Source organism: Dendropsophus ebraccatus, chromosome 1, assembly GCF_027789765.1.
Source record: "Dendropsophus ebraccatus isolate aDenEbr1 chromosome 1, aDenEbr1.pat, whole genome shotgun sequence".
NCBI lineage: Eukaryota > Metazoa > Chordata > Amphibia > Anura > Hylidae > Dendropsophus > Dendropsophus ebraccatus.
This window is the reverse complement of record NC_091454.1, coordinates 163122473-163134475: the sequence shown is the minus strand read 5'-3', so window position 1 is coordinate 163134475 and position 12003 is coordinate 163122473. Positions and strand designations below refer to the sequence as shown.

At 39.3% G+C, this 12003-nt stretch overlaps 1 protein-coding gene across 1 annotated transcript in view; it reads left to right on the top strand.

Annotated features, from left to right (window-relative positions):
• The window catches only part of FAM227B (family with sequence similarity 227 member B), a 224133-nt gene that overhangs the window by 33288 nt on the left and 178842 nt on the right, over positions 1 to 12003 (top strand). Inside the window, exons 4-8 of the mRNA XM_069983195.1 lie at positions 5761 to 5819; positions 6934 to 6978; positions 7368 to 7463; positions 7955 to 8053; positions 9706 to 9801. Coding sequence (XP_069839296.1) covers positions 5761 to 5819; positions 6934 to 6978; positions 7368 to 7463; positions 7955 to 8053; positions 9706 to 9801 — 395 coding nt within the window. The remainder of the gene's footprint in view (positions 1 to 5760; positions 5820 to 6933; positions 6979 to 7367; positions 7464 to 7954; positions 8054 to 9705; positions 9802 to 12003) is intronic.

Below are 12003 nucleotides of genomic sequence, written 5' to 3'. Positions count from 1 at the left end.
CGGACCACCGCACGTTGCCCCCGACCACCGCACGTTGCCCCCGACCACCGCACGTTGCCCCCGACCACCGCACATTGCCCCCGACCACCGCACGTTGCCCCCGACCACCGCACGTTACAGGTTCCCATCCCAGATTACCTATAAGCACTTCAGTTTATCCGTAACCACCCCACGTTGCCCGTTACCACCCCACGTTGCCCGTTACCACCCCTCGTTGCCCGTAACCACCGCAGGTTGCCCGTAACCACCACAGATTATCCGTAACCACCCCACATTACCTGTAATCTCATTTTTTTTTTGTATTTTAGTAACTGCGCTATTCTAATAACCATTACTAGCTGCGGTTTTGCTCCAGCAAATTGGCGCTCCCTTCCTTCTGAGCCCTGCTATGTGCCCATACAGTGGTTTATGCCCACATATGGGGTACCGTTGTACTCAGGAGAACCTGCGTTACAGATTTTGGGGTACATTTTTTCTCCCATTCCTCGTGAAATTGAGAAATTTTAAACTAAACGAACATACATTGGAAAAATTCGAGTTTTTCATTTTTACTGTCTTATTTTGAATACTTTCCTCTAATACCTGTGGGGTCAAACCGCTCACTGCACCCCAAGATGAATTCTTTGAACGGTGTACTTTCCTAAATGGGGTGACTTTTGGGGGGGTTCTCTTCTGCTGACACTACAGGGGCACTGCAAACGCACCTGGCGCTCAGAAACTTCTTCGGAAAAATCTGCACTGAAAATGCTAATTGGCGCTCCTTCCCTTCTGAGCCCGGCTGGGTGCCCATACAGTGGTTTATGCCCACATATGGGGTACCGTTCTACTCAGGGGAACCTGCGTTACAGATTTGGGCATGCAGCTTCTCTCCTGTTCCTCGTGAAATTGAGAAATTTCAAACTAAACAAACATATTATTGGAAAAATTCAAGTTTTTCAATTTTACTGTCTTATTTTGAATACTTTCCTCTAATACCTGTGGGGTCAAAATGGTCACCACACCCCAAGATGAATTCTTTGAGGGGTGCACTTTCCAAAATGGGGTGACTTATGGGGGGGTTCTCTTCTGCGGACACTACAGGGGCTCTGCAAACGCACCTGGGGCTCAGAAACTTCTTCAGCAAAATCTGAACTGAAAATGCTAATTGGCGCTCCCTTCCTTCTGAGCCCTCCTGTGTGCCCATACAGTGGTTTATGCCCCCATATGGGGTACCGTTGTACTCAGGAGAACCTGCGTTACAAATTTTGGGGTGCGGATTCTCTCATATTCCTTGTGAAATTGAGAAATTTTAAACTAAACGAACATATTATTGGAAAAATTCGAGTTTTTCATTTTTACTGTCTAATTTTAAATACTTTCCTCTAATACCTGTGGGGTCAAAATGGTCACCACACCCCAAGATGAATTCTTTGAGGGGTGTACTTTCCAAAATGGGGTGACTTTTGGGGGGGTTCTCTTCTACAGGCACTACAGGGGCGCTGCAAACGCACCTGGCGCTCAGAAACTTCTTCAGCAAAATCTGCACTGAAAATGCTAATTGGCGCTCCTTCCCTTCTGAGCCCCGCTGTGTGCCCATACAGTGGTTTATGCCCACATATGGGGTACCGTTGTACTCAAGAGAACCTGTGTTACAAATTGTGGGGTGCAGATTCTCTCTTGTTCCTTTTGGAAAGGAGAAACTTTAATCTAAACATATATATTATTGGAAAATTAAAATTTTCGATTTCTTTAAGGCCTAATTGTGAATACTTTCCTCCAGCCCCTGTAGGGTTAAAATGCTCATTATACCCCTAGATTAATTCTTTAAGGTGTCTAGTTTCCAAAATGGGGTCACTTATGGGGTTTTACAGCATACAAGCCTCCTAAATCAACTTAAAAAAAGAACTGGTCCCTAAAAAAAAATCAGTTTTGGAAACTTTCACAAAATGTGATAATTTGCTAATAAATTTCTAAGCCCCATAACAGCCTAAAAAAGTTAAATATGTTTCCCAAATTATGCCAGAATAAAGAGGACATATTGGTAATGTGATTTAGTAACTAATTTATGTGCTATGACTTCCTTTTTTAGAAGCAGAGAATTTCAGAAGTTCATAAAATGCAAAATTTTAAAATTTTTCATGATATTTTGATATTTTTCACAAAAAACACACAAAGTAGTGACCAAATTTTGCCACTAATATAAAGTGCCATATGTCACAAAAAAACAATCTCAGAATCGCTAGCATACGTTAAAGCATCACTGAGCTATAAGCGCATAAAGTGAGACAGGTCAGATTTTGAAAAATGAGCCTGGTCATTAAGGCCAAAACAGGCTGCGGAGGCAAGGGGTTAATTAAATATATTAACCATTAGAGGCATCGGCATTATTGCAGAGGATCGCTAACCCCGTAATGCCGATTCCTCTAATACTGTTTCCCTGCTTTCCCAGATGCATTTCAGAGGTGTTTGCATCACTTTTTAAAGATGTCTTTGATTTTATTTGTTATTGTTATTTTAACCAGATTCGTTGCGAACTTTCCCAAAGTTCGGTTCGGTGACGAACCGAAATTTTTGCAAAGTTCGTAACGAATCTGGTTCTTTACGGTTCGGTTCGCTCATCCCTACTGGGAAGGTATCCACAGTGTACAGTATTTCGCTGTGAACTCGCAGCGTGAAATCCGCTGCAGATACGGTATGTGTGATGCCACCATAAGGATATTAATATTAACTTGTTTTGGGGAAAAAATCTGGCTCCATTGGACAATAAAATCCATTATAGAACCAGTGACTGTCTAACCCATAATTGCACAATATTGCCATATGTTTTTGTCTTGACAGAATTTTAGACATCTAATGAACTCTTTTGTCAAACAAGATTTATCTTTTACTTTGAATTGCTTGTTAAAGGGGGTACGTTAATAGGACTTATAGAACCAAACACATAGATCACTGTATCTTTGACATGTACATTTGGTTTCCAAGCACTGATCTATGGTGTTATAGGGGTGGATTTTTTTTTTTTTTTACTATTATGACACAGATCAATGCATGTATACTGTTGCAGCTTGTGTTTATGTATTTTAGTAAACAAATAATGTCATGCAGTAATTATTAACACTCTGAATTTATGTACTGAATAGTCACATAGAAATGTATTGCTTAGGGGAGTTCATAATTATGTAAGCCACTCCATTGGCTTTTAATTCTTCTAAATTCTAGAATTTAGATTTTCAAGTGGTATTTTTTATACTGACCTTTATCAAGCAGTCTTACCAGAAGAATATTTTTTTCTTGCCTGTCATAGCTTAGCTTCCATTTAACCAGAACTTATTAATATATCAAAAGCTGAACTGTGATTGGTTACCATGGGCAAAAAAAGTTCTTTTGTTTCAATTTTAGTATATGTGCTCCCAAAGTGAGTACCTATAAGTACCTAAAATGGCTGCTGCACATGCTGTATGGAGCGTCACTGGGCGGGAGAAAGGTATTGACCACAATCCCTAGCGCCCAAGCAATCAGCTGTGGCCCCCTGTGATGTCAGCAGCTCACACTAACCTTCTATATAAGGCGGTCCAGTCGGCTGTTTGTGGAGGAGAGAGCAGGATGGCAGCAGGCAGTTACAGCAGAGCAGGGAGACACTAACAGAGTGATATAGGGACAGAGAGGAGAGGAATGGCGGAAATTGGATGATTGACTGGCTGACATTCTTTTTTAAATTGTGATTTTCCGATTTTTGACACTTTTACGACAACATGCTTTACCAAATTTACCTTTCTGTAATAGTCCCAGTACTGTAGCTACACACTCTAAGGCCCAGCTCACACTGAGCGGAGCTCTCAGCCGCGGAATCCCGCCATGCTCAGTGTCCTGCAGTAAGTGAATGGGAGGACGCGCGCGTCTGCTCCCGCCTCTCTCCGTTTAAAGAATTGTTATGTCAGTTCTTTGAGTGTAGAGGGGAGGAAATGGACGCTCACACGCCCTCCCATTCACTCACTGCAGGACACTGAGCATGGCGGGATTCCGCGGCTGAGAGCTCCGCTCAGTGTGAACTGGGCCTTAGAGTGTGGAAAAAGACTTGAACGCAACACAAAAACAATAAAAACACAGGGAAAGCATACCAATTCCATATAGTTGGTGTCATAAGAAACATAGAAGACTGTAGGCAGAAAAAGACCACTTGGTCTGCCCTTTTAGTACTTCCATTATTAGGATACATACGTTTATCCCAGGCATGTTTGCATTCAGTTACTGTAGAATTACTTAGTACATCTGCTGGAAGTTTGTTCCAAGCATCTACTAATTTTTTTAGTAAAGTAATATTTTCTCATTTTGCTTCTGATCTTTCCCCCAACTAACCTCTCACTGTGTCCTCTTTTTCTTGATTGAACTCAAATTCAGGACTTGATTCTTTATGTTGTGTTTCTGTGTGATAAGTGACTATGATTAGTCTATTTCCAGGAAATATATTTATTTATTTTGTGGGACTCCGAAGCACTGCAGACCACACTTTTTAAACCCACAAAATGACAGTATATGTTCAGGAAATGGACTAAACCAGTCAACTAAGTTCAGTCTAGTAAATTCCACCGCTCAGCAACCAATCCGATTCCAGCTTTTATTTTTAGAGGCCTCTTGAAAGCATCACTTTCAGCAGGTTCTGCCCAATGAAGCTGCTTATATTCCTCAGAAGCTGTTTACCTTAAAAGTCAATTGCCGTTAATAATTCTTCTCTTCTTCTCCTTATCCTTTGTACATTCCCTAATTGCCCCTATGCTAATCGGAGGCATAGCAGCATTTGGGGCGTCTCCCATCTGTTCGGAGCACCCCCTCGGCCCGCTCCGCCCCCTCCCGGACTGCCCACTATGCATATTCATATATGCATAGTGAGGCCTTTTACTGCGCCTGTGCAGGGAAGATGTCGCATCTGAAACGGGCTGCTTTCTGCACATGTGCCATTCGGCCCGGCCTCCTGACTGACTCCGTGAGAACAATCCTGCAGCATCAACGTTTTCATCATCCCCAAGGTCACTAAAGACGTTGATGCTGCAGGATTGCTCTCATGGAGCAAGCCAGGAGGCCGAGGCGAATCGTGTATGCGCAGGAAGCAGCCTGCCTCCAATGGGACATCTTCCCTGCACAGGCGCAGTAAAAAGAGGCCTTGCTATGCATATATGAATTTGTGTAGTGGGCGGGCAGATGGGAGATGTTCCAAATGCTCCTATACCCTGGATTAGCATAGGGGCAATTAAGGAATATACAAAGAATGCAGAAGAGAAGAGTTATTAACGGGGCTCAACTTGTAAGGTTTTAAAGATGTCTTTAAAGATGAAAGTAGTAATCTGGTTGCTATTAGTAACTGCTCCAATCTTCATTTGCACAGGGTTTGATATATCTCCCCCAACAAGACTGCTGTCAGTTTGTTAAAGTATATGTCAGCAATACTTTTTTTTTGACAGGTTGCCAAATATAAACCTAAATGTTCAAGTAAAAAGTGATGTAAATGTAGCCTTAAAGGATAAGTACGGCGAACATTTTTATTAAAGTATCCTCTACCTCCTCTAACTACATACTATTCTACAAAAGGCAAACTGTTCTTTATTAAATATTTTCTGTCAAGCCTATTTTGAGTTATTGTCTACCTAGTGCTGTTGCTAAAGGAAATCATGATTTGTCAAATACAGACATGTTTATTAACCTTTATCACTACTGCTCAAGGAATCTGGTATATAAAATAACACATTTTACTTGCGCTGTAATTCACTGTATTGTTTAATGTTACAGTCTTTCTTACCGAAGCTGAAATGCCTGAACTTTCTCACAATGCACAAGAAAATAGTAAGGTAATATAAATTTAATTTACTTAAATATGTATAGCACTGTGCAAAAGTATTAAGCAGTTGTGGACAATGACCCAAACGTACTGTCGATGCCACAAAAAATTTAACTCCTTAACTCCACAACCATTTTTTTTTAAACTTTTAAACTTTTACAAGCTGCAACTCTTCAATGTTTTTTTTTTAATATGAGGATTTTTATTTTTTTCCAGGACCAATTTCTAATTTGGTAATTTATTTTTTTCATCTCATATGAGGCAAAACATTATTTGTGAGGTGACACTGGATGCAGAAAATTTCTGATGTGGGGTGTTACATTTTTATGTTGTTTACCATGTACTAAAACGTACATCTGTATTCTTCAGTGAAGAATTATATCAAGCATGCCTTGTAGATTATACAGTGATCGTTTCACAAGCCAAAGATGTGGTACAAGAAGAAAGAGAATGAATAGATAGAATATCAGGTGGAGATGTAAAAGACAAGAAAATATCATCATGAAGGATAAGCACAGTACAGTGCCAACTGATTATGCTGCACTTCACATAGACTTGTCAATTTTGGTCCCTATCGCTATGAGGGGCCACAATCTAAATAGAAATAATTAAAACATAGGCAAACACTGAAGAAGAAAAGTGTATATAGAACATACTGTACTATACCCACAGAAATCAATACAACACTACTTTACTGAAAAGTCCTGGATACCCTGTAAAATAAGTTTTCTTTTATATAACTATTATTGGACTGATTTTAAATGTATTCGAAAATACAACTAAACCATCCAGTTACTTCTGTGGCTCCTGGCAACTTGACGTCCCGTTCAACCAATCGGTGTGCTGTCCCGCAGGAGCCAATGATTGGCTGAGCGGGACACCAGGGAGCCGGAAGCCACAGAAGCAGGCCTGAGCGTGGATGGGTAAAGTATTCATTGGGCCGCTGTGGGTTAAGGGGGATGGCGCTTTATATACTCACAGCAGAATCAAAATTCTGATGTAAGTATGTAAACCTATTCAAACTGATAGTACTGAGAAATGCAACTGTTTTGGCTGCAGAACTGGCAAGTAAATTGCTAATAGAGTTTATAATAATTTGTGTTATTATAATCTCTTCTCTTTAGGCAACTACCAGAATAAATCTTGAAGAAAATGAGAGCTGTGTTGAGGTAACATAGTGGTAATCTATTGTCTAATATATTTTAATGTAAATTCCTACAGTTGAATTAACTTTTTCATATTATTAGTAGGATACCTAAAGGAGATGGAAGTGCATAACTTTCAGCTCATCATAATGCTAGATACTTTTGCTCCTTCAATGCCATAAATTTTTTTTTATTGGTCATTTAGTCATTTTACCTGCTTTATCAAGTTAGCGCATCCTAGAACCAAGTATCCCTATCAAAGTGTTTTATCTAATGCAAGTAAAGTTAAATTTTACATAAAATGATTGCACATAAATTTATAAAATGTTATCTTACATGGTAAAATAGCTACTGTAAGAACTAATGAGAGGTTTACAAGTATTTAACTATGAGATGTATGTTTTCATTCTCAGAAATGTGTATTTCCTGGGTTTGATAGAACAAACTTACCTGGAAACCTAAAGGCACCTCAGATCTTACAGAACATTGCTAACATCCATAAGCTTAAGGTATGTTTCCACCAATGCATGTGCAGTTCATTCCATTACGATACACAGTAAAGCATGTCACAGCCAAATCTGTAACCAGGCATGCTAACCCTCCATGCAAGGTCCTTCAATGCTGCCCAAACAATGGCTAGATTGTTTGTGCAGCCACCTGCTTTAAACAGCAGTTTGCTGCACATCCCCTATTACATGGGAAGATGTGCGGTTGAAAGACGAATATTTTTTTGACAGGTTGCTTGTTTGTCGGCTGAATGCATGACCACCTACCAGCCTTCTTGCCTAATACAGTGTTCACAGTATAAGATTCATCACCCTCCACCAAACAATTCCCCTAATATGGTAGCTGCAGCACTGGAAATGTACTGGGACTTTGTCCACTTTTTCTGACTCCTAGTGATTTAACTCAAAGAACGCAGCTTCTATAAAATGAATGGTTTACTGGCACAGTATATTTTCACTTTACTTTTTACATGTAAGTTATTTGCATTCCTTAGGAAAGAACTGGGATAATATTGTTAAAGTTACTTTTATCTGAAAAGTCAGTCGCCATATTTCAAGATTGCTTCTGGTGGTTTTTTCTTAACAAATTTAAGGTAAGTTGATTAAAATATAACAAAATATCTAATAGATAGTATTAATATAATGAACAATGGATATATGGCACAATTTTTTTTTATGTTTTAAAGGGAAACTATCAGCAGGTTAAACAAATCTAACCTTCTGAAATGTCCCTTTTTGCCCGAGGTGCTGAGAATGAAAGGGTATTTACCTCTATCCTTGGTGCCGTTTCTGTGTAGTTTGTAGTTATATCCCTAGGTTACTATGGCAGTTTGGAGCACTGGGGCTACCGACCTCAGAGCATGATCCACCCCCAGATCAGTGCTCTGTCCCATGCACAAGAGGGACATATCAGCAGGTTAGAGTCATCTAACCTGCTAATAGTTTCCCTTTAACCCCTAGCCACACTGCAGTGTTACTGTATGTCTTGGTGTTGCACTGCCGGTATAAACAGGTAATCAAGAACAGAGCTCCTGTTATACCAGACGGCCCCCTGTTACTATGTGTAGCAGAGGGGCACCGCTTAATGCCAGCACTGCCCAATCGCTGTTTTAGAATGAATTAACCCCTTAGATCCATTTTAAGTCTGGAAACGGGCTCTTAGGGGCTTTAAATGCGTCCCCTGGTGGTTTAGTGGTGATTCCTGGTGTCCGGAGGTTCCCCAGTGCCCGATCTCCTCTTCATCTGTAGGCTGCAAGCCTCACACTTCTGTGGGCTTTGCAACCCAATATAACAGTCCACAATTGTATCATCCAAAATAAATGATCAAAAGGTTTTTTTAAAGCATTGATTGGTCTTTTCCTGCAATGTGAACACTACACAATAAAGAAGATTAATTAGGGATATGCTGGTGAGTGCCATGATCATTTCTTGGTTGACACCCTTAGGGTAGTTTCACACTTACCGATTACAGCGGTTTTAACGCTGCGAATCCCGCAGCAAGATCCTCTGCGATTCCCAGTGCTTTCGTTTTCTATGGCTTTACATACTCACAGTGGATTTTTCATTCTGCTTCATGTATGTAAAGCCCTTTCCCACTTAATCCAGCGCTGCCCCACTAATACATTACCTGGCTGCGCTTCTGCTTGCTTCTCTGGCTCCTTGGTGTCCTGCTCAGCCAATCAGTGCACTATTCTATCTCAGCCACTGATTGGCTGAGCCGACACCAGAGAGTTTGGAGCCTGAGAAGCAGCCTGGAGCACGGGCATGTAACATATTAGCCGGGCAGCACTGGGTTAAGTGGAAAGGGCTTTACATACTTGCAGTGAAATGAAAAATACACTGAGAGTATGTAAAGCCAAAGAAAATTACAGCACCGCAAATTGCAGCAGATCTCGCTGTGGGATTCGCAGTGTGAAATCCACTGCCATCCGGTACGTGTAAAACTACCTTTAAAGAATGCATTTATGTAGAATACAGTGTATGACCAACTAAAAGAGCGAAATCTTTACACATGCCAAATCATGGTATCATAAATTAATATAAATATTGTAACGTTAAGGCCTTTATGAAGGAATAAATGATGTAGCACAATAAGGAAACAAGAGTGCTATAATATATATATATATATATATATATATATATATATATATACCCACACAGAAGGTGAGCATTCATCAGGATTACACTTTTTTAATAAAAGACTTGCATACTTAATTACAAAATGCTATTTTTTTATCATCCTCAGCAAATTGAGGAAGATTATCTCTTTGACCGGATCTCAGATACATTTGTTACTCTGCTCTTCACTGTTCCACAAGATATTAAAGACCTTTTTTTCCAGGTAATAAGTTTACTGCTCTTTTATGTTAACTTCCTTTGTTAATTCATTATTTGCTGTACTGATTTTTCCATATCATCCTTGTTTGTATCACCCTCAATGGAAAGGATATAGAAATTACAAATTATATGTTTACAAACAGTTGATGAGATACTTGCATTTTACTATTTTGCATCTAAGGAACGAATTAGAATTCTAACTAAATTTAACTGATTTATAATTTTTTTTTGCGCAAAAGTAATAGTGAACAAAACTAGGTATAACCTACTGTAGCATATATTATTAGCTGCACCATATTTTTTAACTGACATATGGCCATCTTGGGGGAAAAGTTTTTTTTTGTTTTTTTTTATTACATAACAATTACATTTCATGCAAAAAAGAAAAAAAAAAAACAAATTAGAGTTTACACAGAAAAAATAATTGCAGTTATTAGCCTGCATGATAAATTCCCCCTGAAACTTTTTTTTACATTGTTAAAGAAAAGGGCATACAAACAGCAGATCTCTGAAGTTCAATTGTATTTCAGACCTCAAATGTGAGTTATACCTCATAGATTGTAGTATTAGGATTTGCAACACGGCCGTGATTAATACTTTACTTATATTGTGCTGCAGCTAGAGGGAATCCTGGCCGGAGTGTATACTCATAGTAAACACTCCGGCTGGGATCATTAGCAGCTATTGAATAGTGGCCGCAGAAAACCTGTCGGTTCACACAATGGAGCGTGCGGCTTCGGCTGCACTCTTCATTGTGTGCAGCAGAAACTTCGGATGCGGGTGCACACTAATGTGCCCGCATCCGAATTCAGCAAAAGTTAAGATCATCCGGCCAGTACCATCCGGGATGATCTTTAGTAACACCAGCCGTTCTGTGACCCGACCCGGTCACAGAACGGCCGGTGTTGTACATTGTGTGGACATGGTCTCATGTAGTTTTATTGGTGTGAGTTTGCGGTACATACGATCCTATGACAACAGAAGATCCGTAATTGTATATTTTGTTTGTTAATGTTTCATGCAGTGCAAGTATAACTTAGTATAACATTATTGCCTTTTTTTTAGGGACATCTATGCCTGTAATAAATCTCCAGCAGACCATGTGTACATCTATCTATCTATCTATCTATCTTTCTCTGCTATTGTCCTGTGACCATCAAATGATTTTGTACTGCTTCCTGCTTTTTTAAAGTTTTTATTATTGCTTTTTCATGAAATAATAAAGTATTGACATTATTGATTTTTTATTTGTCTATTTGTCTGGCATATAATAAAATTGTACTTTATATAAATTTTGTTAAAAAAAAGTCTTAATGAACTAAATCTGCGTAGACTGTGAAAAGGACAAGTGGCATGATCAAAACGTTTAACCCCTTAAGGACAGAGCCAATTTAGATTTTTGCGTTTTCGTTTTTTCCTCCTTGTGCTTAAAAGGACATAGCACTTGCATTTTTCTACCTAGAAACCCACATGAGCCCTTATTTTTTGCATCACTAATTGTACTTTGCAATGACAGGCTAAATTTTTGCATAAAGTACACTGCGAATCCAGAAAAAAAATAAATGTATGGTGAAATTGAAAAAAAAAACGCATTTTGTTTATTTGGGGGAAATGTGTTTTTACGCCATTCGCCCTGGGGTAAAACTGACTTGTTATATATGTTCCTCAAGTTGTTACAATTAAAACGATATGTAACATGTATAACTTATATTGTATCGGATGGCCTGTAAAAAATTCAAACCATTGTCAACAAATATACGTCACTTAAAACCGCTCCGTTCCCTGGCTTATAGCGCTTTTATCCTTTGGTCTATGGGGCTGTGTGAGGTGTCATTGCGCCATGATGTGATCTTTCTATCGGTCCCTTGATTGCGCATATACGACTTTTTGATCGCTTTTTATTACAATTTTTCTGGATTTGATGCGACTAAAAATGCGCAATTTTGCACTTTGGGATTTTTTTGCGCTGACGCCATTTACCGTGCGAGATCAGGAATGTGATTAATAGTTCGGGCGATTACACACGCGGCGATAGCAAATATGTTTGTTTATTTATTTATTTATTTACTTTTATTTATAACCTGGGAAAAGGGGGGTGATTCAGACTTTTATTAGGGGAGGGGGCTTTTTACTATTAACAACATTTTTTTTTTAACTTTTACACTTATACTAGAAGCCCCCGTGGGGTTAAGGTTATTCCCCCTAG